This window comes from Salmo salar, chromosome ssa20 (assembly GCF_905237065.1).
Source record: "Salmo salar chromosome ssa20, Ssal_v3.1, whole genome shotgun sequence".
Lineage (NCBI taxonomy): Eukaryota > Metazoa > Chordata > Actinopteri > Salmoniformes > Salmonidae > Salmo > Salmo salar.
In genome coordinates, this window is record NC_059461.1 from 49,596,245 (window position 1) to 49,615,615 (window position 19,371).

General features: G+C 40.4%; 1 protein-coding gene across 1 annotated transcript; it reads left to right on the plus strand.

The window, feature by feature from the left end:
• The first annotated feature begins 13,841 nt into the window (after nt 1-13,841).
• On the plus strand, nt 13,842-19,081 carry LOC123729264 (uncharacterized). The gene is made up of 7 exons (XM_045703564.1): nt 13,842-14,291; nt 15,147-15,267; nt 15,485-15,660; nt 15,791-15,936; nt 16,062-16,230; nt 16,347-16,459; nt 16,988-19,081. The coding sequence occupies exons 1-7, from the start codon at nt 14,231-14,233 to the stop codon at nt 17,945-17,947; spliced, it is 1,746 nt and encodes a 581-aa protein (XP_045559520.1). The 5' UTR covers nt 13,842-14,230; the 3' UTR covers nt 17,948-19,081.
• The last annotated feature ends 290 nt before the right edge of the window (nt 19,082-19,371 follow it).

The following is a 19,371-nucleotide window of genomic DNA, read 5'->3' on the forward strand; positions in this document are numbered from 1 at the left end:
GGGAGAAACTCCCCAAATACAGGTGTGCAAAGCTTGTAGCATCATACCCAAGAAGACCTGAGGCTTTAATTGCTTCCAAAGGTTCTTCAACAAAGTACTGAGTAAAGGGTCTGAATACTTATGTACATGTTATTTTTGTTTTTAATAAAGTAGCTTTCATTTCTAAACCTGTTTTTGCTTTGTCATTATGGGTTATTGTGTGTAGATTGACGGGGGGGGGGGCGATTTAATCTATTTTAGAATAAGGCTGTAACCTAACAAAATGTGGAAAAAGTCAAGGGGTCTGAATACTTTCCGAATGCACATATGCTCCCTGCTTTTGTTATGCCTTTTAATTGAATGATCGATGTTCTTCAGGTCACTGTACCCACCTTTCACCCAAGACTCAGACTTTCCAAAAAGCAGGCAAGGCCAGCAATATAGGTGACTTGATGACAGGCTGGCTACCCTCAGCTATACTTTCGATACCAATTGGTGTTGAACGCTCTCACCTTTTCATCTTCATTAATGAAACTAATCTCAAGCAGAGGTCGACCTTCAGTTTTATTTTGCACCTTTACCGTTTACCCCAGAGAATGAAATGGGTTCTTCAACAAAAAGTCCACAACATTTTTGGTAACGTTTTGCCATTCTGGAATTCAGGCCGCGAAAACTGCACGCTCGCGCTGGTAGCTAGTTAGCTAGCTACTGAAGTTAGCAAGGCACATTGGCATAAATTGCACAGAACTGGACACCAAAATGAAGTTATAAAACCAAGAAAACTATTTATAATCTACCTCCTCCGTCTCCTGTAATGTGAAGAAACTCATTTGAATTTTATAATATACTAAAAATGCTCAACTATCACTTTTCACTCTCAATCTCTATCCAATAATGTCACCAATCTTCTCAAACACAGTCTATGTCTTGGGTGGCTGGAGTTTGATAATTTTTGGGGCCTTCCTCTTACACCGCCTGGTAAAGAGGTCCTGGATGGCAGGGAGCTCGGCCCCAATGATGTAGTGCACCGTACACACAACCAGTGGTTGAAAAAATACAACATTTTCATACTTAAGTAAAAGTAAAGATACCTTAAAAGAAAATTACTCAAGGTAAAGTGAATGTCACCCAGTAAAATACTACTTGAGTAAAAGTCTAAAAGTATTTGGTTGTAAATGTACTTAAGTATCAAAAGTAAAAGTATAAATAATTAAACATTTCTTATATTAAGCAAACCAGACAACAATATTTTCTCGTTTTTTAAAATGTATGGATAGCCAGGGGCACAGTTCAACACTCAGACATAATTTACAAACAAAGCATTTGTGTTTAGTGAGTCTGCCAGATCTGAGGCAGTAGGGATGACCAGGGATGTTCTCTTGACAAGCGCATGATAAGCATTCAAAATGTAACAAGTACTTTTGGGTGTCAGGGAAAATGTAAGGAGTAAAAAGTACATTATTTTCTTTAGGAATGTAATGGACTAAAAGTTGTCAAAAATATAAATAGTAAAGTACAGATACCCCAAAAAACGACTTAAGTATTACTTAAAAGTATTTTTAAGTACTTTACACCACTGCAGACTACCCTCTGTTGCACCTTGCAGTCAGATGTCGAGCAGTTGCCATACCAAGCACTGATGCAGCCAGTCAAGATGCTCTCAATGGTTCAGTTTTAGAACTTTGAGGATCTGAGGGCCCATGCCAAATGTTAGCAAGGATCCAGTTGCAGAGTGAAGTCTTCAGTTCCAGGGTCCTGAGGTTGGTGATGAGCTAGGAGGGGACTATGGTGTTGAATGCTGAGTTGTAGCAATGAACAGCCTTCTTACTTGGTTTTATTTTGTTCAGGTGGGAGAGAGCATTGTAGAGTGCAATAGAGATTGAATCATCTGTAGATCTGTTGTGGAGGTATGCATATCGGAGTGGGTCCAGGTAGGGCTGGGTGGGATACCATATTTTATGATATACCGGTATTGATGCAGGGAACAATTTGGGTTTTTACTTTACCTTCTATACCGGTATTTGAATGTTTGGTTTGTTAAATGTGATAAGCCATGTGTAATGTACATTTTTATAGTTTACATCGTTACGTGAGTCATCTCTCTCCACTCTTTCTCTCGGTGCCACGCCCCCTGTCACTCGAGGAGCGCATTTGATGTTCCTCAACCACGAGACACTTGCGTTCAGTCTGCATGGTCAATGCGGCACATGCAACAATGCTGTTTCCACTTTGCTTCTTAATATAAATCCTCTTGCGTTCTTTAATGACACTATTAGTTTGTGTTTCTTACATCAGCAAACAGCTAATTTGTCTTGTCTTAGCAAATTGCCCTAAATCTTGTGAGACGCTAATAGCTAGCTAATAAATGTACTGAGTAAGAGCAATCGTAGCAAGCTAATACAGAGCGATCATAACCAGTGATGGTGTAGACCTAAATCAGCATGTTGTATGTGCAACAGTATCTTCTAAATCAAAGAGGAATATGCAAAGCAAGAATATTTTAGCTACATTAAGTAGCTAAGAGAAAACCTTGCAATGTAGTCAACGCTTATAGGGTCCCCAAGGAAACACTTAACAACAATTTAGTTCCTACCCTGTAGTGATGAGTCGGAGCCGGCTCGCATATCAGAAGAGCCGAATCCATGTATATATATATATTTTTTTAAATAAGAAATTAATAATCAAAATATGTAAATGAATAGAATTAACTAATTAAAAAAATGAAAAAAATAAATAAAATAGTATAGGCCTAAAGGCTCAAGCCACACACATTCGTTCTGACTGTCTGCTCAGACTAACAGCCTCAACTGTTGTTCCTGTCAATCAGACACGCAGTGTCAACCAATGAACCAAAGATGCGTGAGGGAGGGCCGAGCCAACTCACTCAGTCACACACTTAGCAGCTGAAACAACAGCTGGAAAATGAGTGGGAAGCACAGTAACATTTGGATGAATTTGAATAATGTAGACAAAGCAGTGTAGAATTTGCCCCCCCAAAAATATCATATAAAGCCGGTTCTACGCACAACCTACAGGCACACGCGAACTGTGCACCCAACTGTGAAGCTAGCTGTAGCGGAGCTTCGAGAATCTAGCGAGCCTGCTCGTGATAGTGGTGGAGCCAGCACCTCCACACGTGGAGATGTATCCACTCAGTTAAGTGGGCCTACTCCGCAGCAACGCAGTCTTCTATGGCCCAGTTTATGCCAAAGTCTATGTCTGTAGCAAAACAAGGCCAAATTGATATTGCATTGGCTAAAATGATTGCCACCATTTCCAGCCATTTTCGATCGTGGAGGACAGAGGTTTTAAAAATTATTGCAATAGTCTAAATCCAATTGTCACAATTCCAAGCAGGAAAACCCTTTCAAAATCACTTATTCCACAACTGTACGAGAGCACACAGGCTTCAGTGCGGGAAAGAGTCCAAAAAGCTCCTGCAGTTTGCCTTGCCGCTGACTGCTGGACATCAAGGGTGACCAGTGTTGCCAACTAATTTTCAGGGTAAATTGCTAGAGGCAGGTTGATTTGTTGCTAAAAGTTGCTAAATGACGTTGTGATGTCACTGCGTGATAACGTATAACTGCGTCATTACGTAGAATACACAATAACGTTACTCAAATTGACTGGCCATCTCGGCAAAAAATATGATTTGACATTTGTTCAGGTACAGACTCCCACTCTTTTTTGTACTTTTGGCAGTACAATTTTGATTGAGACATGTTGATTGATGTTGTAAGTTCTGTGCAAGATCAAACATTCGTGACCAACTATATTCATTGGGTTTGGCTTGTTGAACCCGTACTGCTGCTGCTGCAGTCAGCCAACAATGATTTGCAATTTGCTGAAATTGCTGCTGGCCTGCTGCTGCCTGTGCACGAGCTGAGCGCCTGCTGCCAACATCACTCACAATGCACTTTTGCAGCCAGGCACGTGTGTTGTGACTGAGTGTGTGACAGAGAAAATATTTTTTTGTGTCATTTAGAGGGAAAATGCGTGCATTTTAGTGTTTGAGTAACTTTGCAGTTGCTAAACGTTCCAAATACATTTTATAAGTACCTACATTTTGTTGCTAAGTGCTGATTGAAAAAAAAGTTGCTAAGTTGGCATCACTGAGGGTAACGACTTCTTACATGTCACTTCATTGAATATTTTTCGATATCTAGCTGTCTTCGGGACTGCTTCGAGTTCAGCAACAGACACACCTCAGAGAACTTGGCAGATGAACTGTTGAGTGGCCAGAGAATGGCAAGTAGATGGAAAAGTGGTCTGTTGTGTTAGTGACAATGCAGCTAACATAACGAAAGCCATGGACATTTTAAAATGGACCCATCATCCATGTCCTGCCCACATATTCAACCTGATTGTAAGAGATGCTCTGAAGGTGATGAAGCCCACTGTGGACAAAGTGAAAGCAGCTGTGGAATAAGTCTACATAACACCAGATGGGGATGCCTGAGCTGAGGCCTAAACAAGACTGCACTTCATGGTGGAATTCAACATCTCTACCCTGGCCATTGTCAATGCACCTGTTGATGCTCTGACCCAAGATGAATGGGAGGTGGTGGAGGAGGTGTGCAGAGTCCTGGAACCCTTTGAGCAGGTCACTGTGGAGATCAGTGGAGAGAGGTACAGTAAGCACTTATTACTACGTCATTATTTAATTCCGTATTATATATGTATATGAGCAGTAGCAGTAGCAGTATATGAACCTGAACTAACCTAAGTAACTGTTCTCTCTTTTAAGCTATGTGACAGCCTCAAAAATGATACTCTTGTGTAAGGGTCTGCAGTGAATCACAGCCAGCCGCCAGAGAGAAACCACAGGACATGTGACAGAGTTGATGGACACCCTATGTTCATCAATGGACAGAAAGTTCCACAGAATGGAATATAATCACGTGCTATCAGAAACCGCTGCACTTGACCCCAGGTTTAAGAAGTTAGCATTCAGTGATGCCAGAGCGATTGATGAGGCTCTTCAAAGAATAACTTCAGCAGCAGGGAGGGACGGCCCCAGCAGTCAGCTGGCTCAGGCACCAGGGCAACAGGAAGAAGAGGGATCAGATGGAGCAGAAGCACCAGCAGTAGTGCCACAAACGTCTGCTGTTTGGATGTTGTTTTACGAGAGAGCAACTGGGGATGCAGCACGAAGGAATCCCTCAGCAGATGCCATAATGGAGCTCCAATCCTATTTGGAGGAGCCCCTCGACCAAAGATCTGCAGATCCTCTGAGCTGGTGGAAGAACAAGGCCTCTGTCTATCCACGGCTTACTGAAGTCATGACAGGGAGACTCTGCATAGTGGCCACATCCGTTCCCTCTGAGAGGGTCTTTTCGAAAACGGGACAAATAATTACTGAGAGAAGAAACTGCATCAGCCCCTTGAAAGTGAGGCAGCTTGCATTTCTGAATGCAAATCTCTCATAAAAGCAAAATATGGTCAGCATTGCTGTGTGCTGGTGGTTATAACATGGCAATAAAGAAGAGAGAGAAAAGAGGGACCAGTTCAATGTTTTAAGTGGGATGCTGCAGTTTTGCACATTGTTATTTATTTTTCTTTGATATGGTGCAATATTCTATTATGCTGTTCAGATTGTATTCGTTTTGAATTGTTACATTTATATGCACTTTGTTTATATACATTAATAAAGATATGCTTTAAATACACATGTGTAATAGCATCCTTTGTTACATGTATTTCAATTTGTGGGATGCTGCAATTTTGCAAATTGTTATTTATTTTTGCTTTGATATGGTGCAATATTCTATTATGCTGTTCAGATTGTATTCGTTTTTTAAATGGTTAGATTTATATGCACTTTGTTTATATACGTTAAAAAGTTATACTTTAAATGTAAATGTTTAATAGCATTCTTTTTCATAACAAACCAATGCATTTTGAAATGCATTGTGGTTAAGGTAGAATATGATTTCATTTGATCATTTAATTAGAATTGTTTTAACACCAATCATAGTCAAACTCTCGCAAACTGTTTGACTTGAAAAAATACAAAACATATTTTTTTAAAGAGCCATTTGGGAGTCGAAAGAGCTGTCTCTTTTTGGTGAGCTGAGCCGAATGAGCCGGCTCACTGAAAAGAGCCGGAATGCCCATCATTACTACCCTGTCACAATAACTCCTTCCTGGCATTTTAATTCATTGTCATCTCAAACAACACTGTATTCAAAGTACCCACTATATTCTAACTATAAAATAAGAATCATCATTATTTTTCCACGATTCCGACAGTTTTGCTCAAATTCGCAAGTCAAATCGCAATTGCAACATTTGGTTAAAAATAAATCCTAGATTATTTGCCCATATCGTGAAGCCCTATGTGGCAGTGTGAAAATTCTCAATAGAGCAGTGGTGTAAAGTACTTAAGTAAAAATACTTTCAAGTACTACTTAAGTAATTTTTTTTGGTATCTGTACTTTGATATTTTTTATTTTTGACAACTTTTACTTCACTACATTCCTAAAGAAAATACTGTATTTTTACTCCATACATTTCCCCTTGACGTCTAAAAGTACTCGTTACATTTTGAATGCTTAGCAGGACAGGAAAATGGTCAAACTCACGCACTTGTCAAGAGATCATCCCTGGTCATCTACTGCCTCTGATCTGGAGGACTCACTAAACACAAATGCTTTGTTTGTAAATTATGTCTGAGTGTTGGAGTGTGCCCCTGGCTATCCGTAAATAAAAAAAACAAGAAAATGGTGCCATCTGGTTTGCTTAAAACCTCTTCACTATAGGGGGCAGTATTTTCACGGCCGGATGAAAAACGTACCCATATTAAACTGGTTACTAGTCTGGCCCAGAAACTAGAATATGCATAGTATTAGTAGATTTGGATAGACAACACTCTGAAGTTTCTAAAACTGTTTGAATGGTGTCTGTGAGTATAACAGAACTCATATGGCAGGCAAAAACCTGAGAAAAATCCAACCAGGAAGTGGGAGATCTGAGAATTGTAGTTCTTCTTTTGAATCCCTTTCCAAACTACAGTGTCTGTGGGGTCACGTTGCACTTCCTAAGGCTTCCATTGGCTGTCAAAAGCCTTCAGAAAGTGTTTTCATCATTCTCCTGTAACTGGGTAGAGAATAGGAGCTCAGTCAATGAGTGGACTGCCTATGGACAAAGGGTTTGGTTATGCACGATCCCGTGAGCACACCGTTCATTCTTTATCTACTGGAATGAATACACTATTGTCCGGTTGGAATATTATCGCAATTTTACGTTAAAAATACCCTAAAGATTGATTGCAAACAACGTTTGACATGCTTCTTCGAATGGTAATGGAACATTTTGACTTTTCGTCTCTGGTACTGCGCTCGCGCGTTATGCCTTTGGATAGTGATCTGAACGCACGAACAAAACGGAGGTATTTGGACAAAAATATGGATTATTTCAAACAAAAACAACATTTCTTGTGGAAGTAGCAGTCCTGGGAGTGCATTCTGACGAAGATCAGCAAAGGTAAGAGAATATTTATAATACTAATTCTGAGTTTAGGTGACCCCAGAACTTGGCGGGTGTCTGTATAGCTTGCTGTGATGGCGAGCTATGTACTGTTAGGATTGAACTGGCTATTTGTTTGCATAACCTATATAATATAACAGAGAAGCTATTCTACAATATTAAGTATATAAACTATAGATAAGTCAACTGCTAAAGACAATAACTACACCCGGCAACAGGAAGTGCGTCACGAGGCTGGGACCAGCCTGCACGCCAACGATAGAATGAGTAAGTTTAAACCATACTCATCCTCCCTCTGACAGGCCAGCAGTAAGCGGAAACTATCTCTGTCAGAGTATTTAAGGAAGAACAAAGGATGTGTCGTTCTCTTCTCTGTCTGCCCTGCGTGGTTATACAGTGAGACCGTATATACGAGCATCATATTTACCATTCAAGTGTTTGCATTAATTAAAGTACAAAGGAATCAGAAGTTACTCTGTGCTAACTATTTTGCTCTGATACCAGATTTGAAATGACGCGACCCGACAGTACTCAGAATATTGAAAAATGTGCTTTCTCCGTAAAGCTATTTTAAAATCTGACACAGCGGTTGCATTAAGGAGTAGTATATCTATAATTCTTTAAATAATTGTTATATATTTTGTCAACGTTTATGATGAGTATTTTTGTAAATTGATGTGTACATTCACCAGAGTTTTGGTGGGAATACATTTTCTGAACATCACGCGCCAATGTAAAATGCTGTTTTTGGATATAAATATGAACTTTATCAAACAAGACATACATGTATTGTGTAACATGATGTCCTAGGAGTGTCATCTGATAAAGATCGTCAAAGGCTAGTGCTTCATTTAGCTGTGTTTTGGGTTTTTGTGACACATATACTTGCTTGGAAAATGGCTGTGTGGTTATTTTTGTCTATGTACTCTCCTAACATAATCTAATGTTTTGCTTTCGCTGTAAAGCCTTTTTGAAATCGGACAATGTGGTTACATTAACTTTTTATGGATAGGGGGCAGTATTTTCACGGCCGGATAAAAAACGTACCCGATTTAATCTGGTTATTACTCCTGCCCAGAAACTAGAATATGCATATAATTATTAGCTTTGGATAGAAAACACTCCAAAGTTTCTAAAACTGTTTGAATGGTGTCTGTGAGTATAACAGAACTCATTTGGCAGGCCAAAACCTGAGAAGATTCCAAACAGGAAGCGCTCTCTCTGACTATTTCTTGGCCTTCTTGATCATCTCTATCCAAAACAGGGGATCTGTGCTGTAACGTGACATTTTCTAACGCTTCCATAGGCTCTCAGAAGGTGCCAGAACGTTGAATGGTGACTTTGCAGGCCATGGCTGAAAAACAGTAGCGCATTTGGATAGTGGTCGATCTGAGAACAATGAGACTGGGGCGCATGCACGAGCCGACACCATGTTTTTATTTTTTCGTCTTTGAACGAAAACAGGGTTTCCCGGTCGAAATATTATCGCTTTTTTACGAGAAAAATCGCATAAAAATTGATTTTAAACAGCGTTTGACATGCTTCAAAGTACGGTAATGGAATATTTAGAATTTTTTTGTCACGAAACGTGCCGGGCGCGTCACCCTTCTTTACCCTTCGGATAGTGTCTTGAACGCACGAACAAAACACCGCTATTTGGATATAACTATGGATTATTTGGAACCAAACCAACATTTGTTATTGAAGTAGAAGTCCTGGGAGTGCATTCTGACGAAGAACAGCAAAGGTAATCCAATTTTTCTTATAGTAAATCTGAGTTTGGTGAGGGTCAAACTTGGTGGGTGTCAAAATAGCTAGCCTGTGATGGCGAGCTATCTACTCAGAATATTGCAAAATGTGCTTTCACCGAAAAGCTATTTTAAAATCGGACACCGCGATTGCATAAAGGAGTTCTGTATCTATAATTCTTAAAATAATTGTTATGTTTTTTGTGAACGTTTATCGTGAGTAATTTAGTAAATTCACCGGAAGTGTTCGGTGGGAATGCTAGTTCTGAACGTCACATGCTAATGTAAAAAGCTGGTTTTTGATATAAATATAAACTTGATTGAACAAAACATGCATGTATTGTATAACATAATGTCCTAGGAGTGTCATCTGATGAAGATCATCAAAGGTTAGTGCTGCATTTAGCTGTGGTTTAGTTTTTTGTGACATTATATGCTAGCTTGAAAAATGGGTGTCTGATTATTTCTGGCTGGGTACTCTGCTGACATAATCTAATGTTTTGCTTTCGCTGTAAAGCCTTTTTGAAATCGGACAGTGTGGTTAGATAAAGGAGAGTCTTGTCTTTAAAATGGTGTAAAATAGTCATATGTTTGAAAAATGGAAGTTTGGGGATTTTTGAGGAATTTGTAATTCGCGCCACGCCTATCATTGGATATTGGAGCAGGTGTTCCGCTAGCAGAACGTCTAGATGTAAGAGGTTAAGGAGAAGTGTATCTTTAAAATGGTGTACAATAGTTGTATGTTTGAGAAATTGACATTATTAGATTTTTGATGTTTTGTATTTCGCGCCCTGCTGTTCCATTGGATGTTGACTAGGCGTTCCGCTAGCGGAACGGCTATAGCCAACAGGTTAATATAAGGAATTTGAAATTATTATTACTTTTACTTTTGATACTGAAGTGCATTTTGTCAATTACATTTACTTTTGAGGGACTTTAACTTTTACTTGAGTCATTTTCTTTTAACGTATCTTTACTTTTACTCAAGTATGACAATTGGGTACTTTTTCCACCACTGCAATTGAGTGCAGGAAATGCAGAAATTGTGAAAGTGCTGAAATTGGTTTTCATTGAAGTCGAAATGAACAGTATAAAACAATCAGAATTGAGAAAGACTCATTGAAATCACTTAGAATATATGTGTTGAATATATGTGTTGCCACCCTAGGATCACTCACTACTCATAAAGCATATGTACAACTTTTATATTCTTAAAAAATATTGTGATATAATATTTTGGCCATATTGCCCAGCCCTAGGTCCAGGGTGTCTTGGATGATGGTGAGTCATGATGTGAGCCATGACCAGCCTTTTAAAGTATTTCATGGCTATAGATGTGAGTGCTACGGGGCGATAGTCATTGAGGCAGGCTACCTTGGTGTTCTTGGGCACGGGGACTATGGTGGTCTGCTTGAAACAAGTTTGCATTACAGACCCGGGTCAGGGATAGGTTGAAAATGTCAGTCAAGACACCCACCAGCTGGTCAGCGTATGCTCTGAGTATGTGTCTTGGTATTCCGTCTGGCCCTGCGGCCTTGCGAATGTTAACCTGTTTAAAGGCTTTACTCACATCGGCTATGGAGATCGAGATCACACAGGATATTGTCAGAGAGAATTTGCGGTCTGTGTTTTCTCATAATGTACAGAATAGAGAAACTGTTTTCTCAGAATCTAAAACATGACTAGAAAACAGAAGTGATAAAGGTTAGCATGTAGAAACTGAAATCCCCTGAAAGGAAGTAAAAGCACAATGGTGTGAAACTAACTCTTATAAGCATTTTGGTGTATGACTCTGCATGAAGCAGTGTTGTTGGGGTGCAGAGTGGATAGGTCTAGGGACAGTTTTGACCCCTTGAGGGGAGACAGCTCAAAGAGTGGTAGGTGGGTTAGATCAGACAGACAAATTGGCCAGAAAACCCAGCCTGATTTTTACTTGTTCAAATGCATCAGGTACAGTTTTAATGCATAAGGGCCCAACTATGTGGACTTACGGAGTACTGCACTCCCTGAGAGAGAGCGTCATCAACCCAAGTAGCAACTCTCAAATTGCCTTGAATGGAAATGCACAGAGCTGTGGTCATGTTCTTTGTCCTGAGATTAAGGGCCAGAGAGGGCATGACTACCCAAACGGTCTTGATGAGATCCATTTTATGCATAATGGACACACTGCTTCCCTAATACAGGAAACATATTATTTCATTTTTTCGACAACCTCGAATTGAAATGGTGTCCTGTGGAAATCTATGATGAGTGCCAGTTGATGTAGACTATCCATTTGAATAAAAGCTATCCTGCGTACTTCTGCAGTATTGAGATGGACATTCATGGAACAGACAGATATATTTCAGAGCTCCTTTCTAAATGAATTATTCCAGTGATTGAGAAAGAAACTGGGTGTGCGTTGTTCATGACTAACACTTGCTAAAACAATTTCACATATTTCACAGGAATTAAACATTGAGACATACTGCAAATATTTCTATTTCCATTTGAAACCCTATGTTATGTTACAGTGGTAAAGTAAGACAAGTGAAACACACGCACCTGATCAGATAAATCTGAGCAAATAAATATCTCTGCAATAAGTATCTACAGTTGAAGTCAGAAGTTTACATACTCCTTAGCCAAATACATTTAAACTCAGTTTTTCACAATTCCTGACATTTAATCCTAGTAAAAAGTCTCTGTTTTAGGTCAGTTAGGATCACCACTTTATTTTAAGAATGTGAAATGTCAGAATAATAGTAGAGAGATGTCACGTCCTGACCAGTAAAGGGGTCATTTGTAATTGTAGTATAGTCAGGGCGTGGCAGGGGGTGTTTGTTTTGTGTGTTTTGGGTTTTTTGGTTCTAGGGGATTTTGGTTCTAGTTTCTATTTCTATGTTTCTTTTTCTATGTGTGGCCAAGTATGGCTTCCAATCAGAGGCTCCGGGCTTTCGTTGTCTCTGATTGGAAGCCATACTTAGGCAGCCTGTTTTCCCTGTGTTTTTGTGGGTGGTTATTTTCTGTATAGCCCGTGTGCCTTATGGAACTGTTTCGGCGTCTGTTTATTTTGTTTTGAGTGTTCTTTCAAATAAAGAGGAAAGATGAGCACTATACCCGCTGCGTTTTGGTGACCGTTCATCGACGCTTGTGACAAGAAAATGATTTATTTCAGCTTTTATTTTTTTCATCACATTCCCAGTGGGTCATAAGTTTACATACACTCAATTAGTATTTGGTAGCATTGCCTTTAAATTGTTTAACTTGGGTCAAACGTTTCGGGTAGCCTTCCACAAGCTTCCCACAATAATTTTGGCCCATTTCTCCTGACAGAGCTGGTGTAACTGAATCAGGTTTGTAGGCCTTCTTGCTCGCACACGCTTTTTCAGTTCTCCCCACACATTTTCTATAGGATTGAGGTCAGGGTGATGGCCACTCCAATACCTTGACTTTGTTGTCCTTAAGCCATTTTGCCACAACTTTGGGAGTACACTTGGGGTCATTGTCCATTTAGAAGACCCATTTGCGACCAAGCTTAACATCCTGACTGATGTCTTGAGATGTTGCTTCAATATATCCACATAATCTCCCTTCATGATGCCATCTATTTTGTGAAGTGCACCAGTCCCTCCTGCAGCAAAGCACCCCCACAACATGATGCCTCCACCCCCGTGCTTCACGGTTGGTGTTCTTCTGCTTGCAAGCCTCCCCCTTTTTCCTTCAAATATAACGATGGTCATTATGGCCAAGCAGTTCTATTTTTGTTTCATCAGACCAGAGGACATTTCTCCAAAAAGTACGATCTTTGTCCCCATGTGCATTTGCATACCGTAGTCTGGCTTTTTTATGGCGGTTTTGGTGGTTTTTTTTGGAGCGGCCTTTCAGGTTATGTCGATATAGGACTTGTTTTACTGTGGATATAGATACTTTTGTACTTGTTTCCTCCAGCATCTTCACAAGGTCCTTTGCTCTTGTTCTGAGATTGATTTGCACTTTTTGCACCAAAGTACGTTCATCTCTAGGAGACAGAACACGTCTCCTTCCTGAGCGGAATGACAGCTGCGTGGTCCCATGGTGTTTATACTTGTGTACTATTGTTTGTACAGATGAACGTGGTACCTTCAGGCATTTGGAAATTGCTTCCAAGGATGAACTAGACTTGTGGAGGTCTACAATTTTTTTTATGAGGTCTTGGCTTATTTCTTTTGACTTTCCCATGATGTCAAGCAAAGAGGCACTGAGTTTGAAGGTAGGCCTTGAAGTACATCCACAGGGATACCTCAAATTGAGTGAAATGATGTCAATTAGCCTATCAGAAGCTTCTAAAGCCATGACATAATTTTCTGGAATTTGCCAAGCTGTTTAAAGGCACAGTCAACTTAGTGTATGTAAACTTCTAACCCACTGGAATTGTAATACAGTGAATTAAAAGTGAAATAATCTGTCTGTAAACAATTGTTGGAAAAATTACTTGTGTCATGCACAAAGTAAATGTCCTAAATGACTTGCCAAAACTATAGTTGTTAACAAGAAATGTGTGGAGTGGTTGAGAAATGAGTTTTAATGGCTCCAACCTAAGTGTATGTAAACTTCCGACTTCAACTGTATATACAAATGGATGACACCTCCCAAGCAATGCGTAAAACCCCCTTGGTCTACCAGGAAAGATGGAAAGAGAGATGTGCAGTCAGAAAGGAGGAAGGGAGAGACAAATGTGGGTGAAGTAGGGGGTGAAGAGCGAGAAGAGGGAAGCGCTATGCTATAGAACAGGAAGCCCGTTGTCAGCAGAGCGAGAGAGAGAGAGAGAGAGAGAGAGAGAGAGGTGTGAGATCATGTGGGCAAATGAGCACAGCCTCCTCACACAGTCACATGGATCAAATGAAACTGTGAGCGTCATGTCAACTATTAACTGTAAGTAAAGTCTCTTATATCACAACATAGGAGTCTTACTGAGCTATCCTGGACGCCAGAGGTGTGTGGACAATATCTACAGTATGATGCTGATTATCTGAGGATCAGAGTATATATTGGACATGGATTGGACCTTCTGGATTTCCATTCTTACCCTCCTGATCACCTCAGACTATGTGTCAGGTAATGAAAACGTTAATAATTTATTCAAAATGGCTGGTTATTGCTGTTTAGTTCTCACAATAGACTCTCTAAATGTAAGAACATATTTACAGCGTATATATAAATAATGTGTCTACTTTATTTCTTATTGTCATTGACTGTTTTTTAATTGTTACTTAGTACAAAGTGCACTTAGAAATGTTCATAGTGACCTAGCATTCAAAAGTGTTTGAGGTAGCATACTGTACATTTCTCAGTGAGTGTGTGCGCCCTTCCTATCAAAATGGAACATGTTTCAAGACACACAACGATCTAAAAATGTAATGCCCGTATACATAAAAAAGAAACTAAGTGCTGATTGTTATTGATATTTAAATTATTAGTCTATGTTAAACATTTCATCTAGTTAACTTGAGTCAACAGAGAAAATATGTTGTTCAATTTACATCCTATGATATAGTTATAATTTGAGGATGTATCAATGATAACCACAGACAATTCACAGTGAATAATTGGAATTTGAGCAAATATTGTCATGAGTCAACTGTAAACATTGCGACATTTCATAGTGAAACTAGACATTTCATAGAAACCCCCTGATGAAACGGAGTCCCCTTTAGGAAATCCATCAACTACATCAATCAATCAAATGTATTTATAAAGCTCTTTTTACATCAGCCAATGTCACAAAGTGCTATACAGAAACCCAGTCTAAAACCCCAAACAGCAAGCAATGCAGATGTAGAAGAACAGTGGCTAGGGAAAACTCCTTACTTATTGCTCTTCTGGACTCCCAGGCTTCCTATAAATTATTTGTACTTTGAAAATAAAAATGCAGAGAAATTCTTTAACATTGGAATGTTATAATTGTGACAGGTGAAGACCTACTGACGCCAGTCAATCTGACGGTGGACATATGGGACGGGGAGGTGACGTTGCTCTGGGACTCCCCTGAAGGGGCCCCGCCACTGGCTCAGTACCAGGTGCAGATGGCCAGGTATACCCCACACTCTTTACTTCCGCCTAATTCACTGATCCCAACATTCTCCGACCTGTCACTTAGCTACCGCACTTAGCTACCGCATCCATTTCAGAGTCCTCCCTGTCCACTCTATCCCCTTTACCCTCTTCAATCATTCTTCCATATCACCCTCTCCTCATCTTTGAAGAAAGTATTATAATTCATCTAGCTACATTCATGTGTATTTCCTCAGGTATGTCAATAGTAATTGGACCAATGTGACCAGCTGTGACAGGACCCAGCTGACATATTGTGACCTGTCCTACCTTATCGGTGACTTCTTCATGGTCTACAAGGTCCGGGTTCGACTGGTCACTGAGAACAGCATCTCTGCATGGTCACGGTGGAAGAGGTTCAACCCCAGAGAAAGTAAGTCAAGTACAGCTAAGTTTTAGTGGCCGAGTTGAATAGGTTTTGCTAATTTCTTTCTAGTTCATAGTGACACAATGCCAAACGCTTGTCCATTGCTTACCTTTCTCCTCTACCCCTGTTCTCCCAGGTAAACTGCTGCATCCCTCCAGTACGCTGTTGGCCACCTCCAGTTCAGTAACAGTCAGTGTTCACAGGAAGCCATTACTAAAAAAGATCTTCCCATTTGGCCTGACTTATACTATCTACCTACAGGGAAGAGGGCAGGACAACAAGGTACAGATCAGACTTGGTTTAAAAGCAGTACTACTAATGTAATAAAATAAATAATGAAGTGGGGTTCATCCAAGTTCATATTCAGGTTACTGTATTGACTGACATTTTCATTTATTGGCTTGCAGAACGTTGTCATTCAATTGAAGGATGAAAACAATGAGGATAAGGCAGAAGTTCGGTTTACGTCTCTTCATTGGGGACAGGAGTACTGTGTCAGCCTCAAAGTTGCAGGCAACGGAGGAGAATTCACCAGTGAGGTCTCCCCTGAACAGTGCCTCCTGCTGCCAGAGCAAGGTAATACAACTCAGACTACACATATGGCCATATTCTGATATGTCATATACCAGCCTAATGTCTAGAGTCTTATTAACAAAACTCATTCGGCTAAACACAAGTTCTGTTCTCACCAGAGTGGTATATCCTTGCTGTGGTGTCCTTCTCCATCCTAAGCGTGATGGGTGTCCTGGTCATGCTGGCCCTTTGCTGCTTCCTGAGGCGTCCTGAGAAAATGCCTGTTGCACTGGTATGTCTCTTTGAACAGTTTCACTAACGCAGAACTGACTATGTCAATCACACTTCAGGGAAAGGACACTTCAGAGAAAGGACACTTCTGAGAAAGGACAAAAATGCTTTATTCTAAAATTGCAAAAAAAGAAGCACCACAATAGAAGTTTCAAGTTTTATTAGTCCATATTTATGGGATACGCATGGTATACATCGTCCAATGAAATTCTTACTTGCTGGTTCCTTCTCGACAATCCAACAACAGTAAGAAATAATACAATATAAGGAGTACGAAAATAAAGTAAATGGCTCAGTAGAGGAATTCAGCGGTGCTCTGTTCTACAACATACATATATATTCATTTCCTGCAACTTCACAGATAGGGAAACACCAGGCTTTTAAGAAGTCTTTATATAAACTCTCTGTTTAACTCTGATTATCTTAATCAAAACTAAAGGCCTATTTCCTGTTATTGATCACTTTCTCATTCTAGAAGTTGTTTGTTTATGGATTAATGTTTCGTTTTTTTTGTCCTCTTCTACCTCAGAAATCCACAGGCAGTGGCTGGCAGCCTCTCTGTGTGGGAGATATCCCGGTGGAGATCGTCACAGACAAAGGCTGGTTCATGAGCACCGCCAGAACTGATGTCATGGTCTGGTTGGCCGACGAAAGGACTACTCTAGCAGGCAAGGGAGAGCAGGAAGAAGGAGAGGACAGAAGGACGAGTCTGGACAGTGGGGCTTGCACTAAATCACACATTTCTGGGAATGGAAACGGAAGAAGTCCGGAAAAGCAAGAAGACAGTGGCTGTGGAAGCCTGGGAGCACCAGAGAGTACCATCAGCAGCAGGAGTGGAACTGGAGAGCCCCCCCTGCTGGATAGGAGGATTAACATAGACATCAGCCTGAAAGAGGACAGTGGGGTGGGGCTGGGCTGCCAGTTAGGGTGTGCTGGGAGTCTACAGGGGGACGACTGTGGAATCTTGCCTGAGATGGTAATGGTCACAGGGGATGGCTACCGGAGCCAGAGTCCCTTTTCAGTGGACGCCCATTTTACTGAGACAGAGCAGAGTTTTCAACAAATCTCATGCGAAACAGTTATGGCTGATCCTGTTGTGGGATACAGGTCAGGTCACATGGCATGTGTTTGTTTAGGGGCAAGCCAATGTGTTTGGTGCCAGACAAGAAGACACTATGAGGGGAGTGTCGATGGACAGTCTGTAGCCCTGTTTAGTTTTACAGAGGAGCAGCTAAACTGCAGCAGTCTCACTGTTGACATATGTGAGATTAAATCTACATGCTCCAGCTATAAAAATAACAATCTCCACATAGAAACGGTGGTAAAGTTGGAGGACTCAGTAACCTTTTCCCACCTGCCGACATGCATCGGTGAATCCTTTCCACTCCTGACGGCTTTATCAGAGTTGCCCCTAGCGGAGGGAGGACTGAACTGCAGCGTGAACACTACGCTTCCTTCTCTGGGTGATTTGGAAGTGACATTTGATTGACATGGTCCACAAACTGAGGACACTGTGTGACACACAGAAGGGTTTGTTTAGCAACGCAGATTGTGGGGAGTTATGCAATATGTCTACAAAGCCTTTATATGCCATTTCAGGTAAACAGTCCTTTTCTTAACTGAAAAAAATCAGCAACCATAATTCTAATTGTAGCTATTTAAGTAATTGTTGGAGCCTTTTTTGGAACCTTTTGTGAATAAATGACCATGTTTCTTCACTTTAGTTAACTCTGAGGAGTCACTTAAAGCAGTCACTGACATTGTCAAGTGTTATTGACAAAGTTCTGTGCGGCAGAAAGAAAACTTTGCTTGAGCTTATTTTCAAAACAGCACACAGCTGCTGGCTGTTGCTATTTGGTGGGTCTTTAGAGATTTGAGCAGGAGATGGGAAACCCCCTCTCTGACAACCCTTCACCCATTTCAACTGACAATAAGCATTTCACCAGAAGTGAAACAAGTGTGGGAGGAAAAAGGAGGGAAACGGTTTTGACTTGGTAGATGGGGCGACAGGGTGGATTATAACAGCATTGCAAAGTTCATCATTATAAAGGACTCTACAAGCACCGTGTGAAAACAAGTTTTACAAGTTATAATGTTGAGATATTTATCAATGTTGGTCAGACTCATCTGATGAGTTTCCCACAGAAAATGCTAACATTTGACCACATAACCCCCACTATAGGTCGCTACAGCATAGAAAAGTGAGCCAACACTGCGTGCACCACAAGCAAGAGATAATTTTATCAATTTACAAACAAACAACCATATCTCTTTCTATCGTGTGGTTTAGAGGTCAATTATTACTAATAACTGCAGCTACTGAAAGTAAAACAGAATGTAGTTTGGATGTAGTGAAAATGTTTTAACTGACTACCCCATATGTGACTGGGTTTTCCTATATTTACTGGCCTTTGGACTTCCCAACCGTGTATTCATTACACTTTCTACATGTGCACTTACACAAATATGTATTTATGTACTGTGTTAATCTGAAGTCATGTTGTATTTTGTCTTGTGTTCTTTTTCTGAGGGTTAAACAGACTGTATGTGAATGGGGTTAAACAGACTTACAGTATGTGAATGGGGTTAAACAGACTTACAGTATTAAATGGGGTTAAACAGACTTACAGTATGTGAATGGGGTTAAACAGACTTACAGTATGTGAATGGGGTTAAACAGACTTACAGTATGTGATTGGGGTTAAACAGACATACAGTATGTGAATGGGGTTAAACAGACATACAGTATGTGAATGGGGTTAAACAGACATAGAGTATGTACGCTATGTGAAGTAGCACTCAATATCTGTATAATATACAGCGGAGTGAAAGTGTGAGTCAGTCAAAATGATGAAAAAGGACAGAGTGGGACAGAAGATGAAACATCCTCCAGCATGACATGGCACATCACAG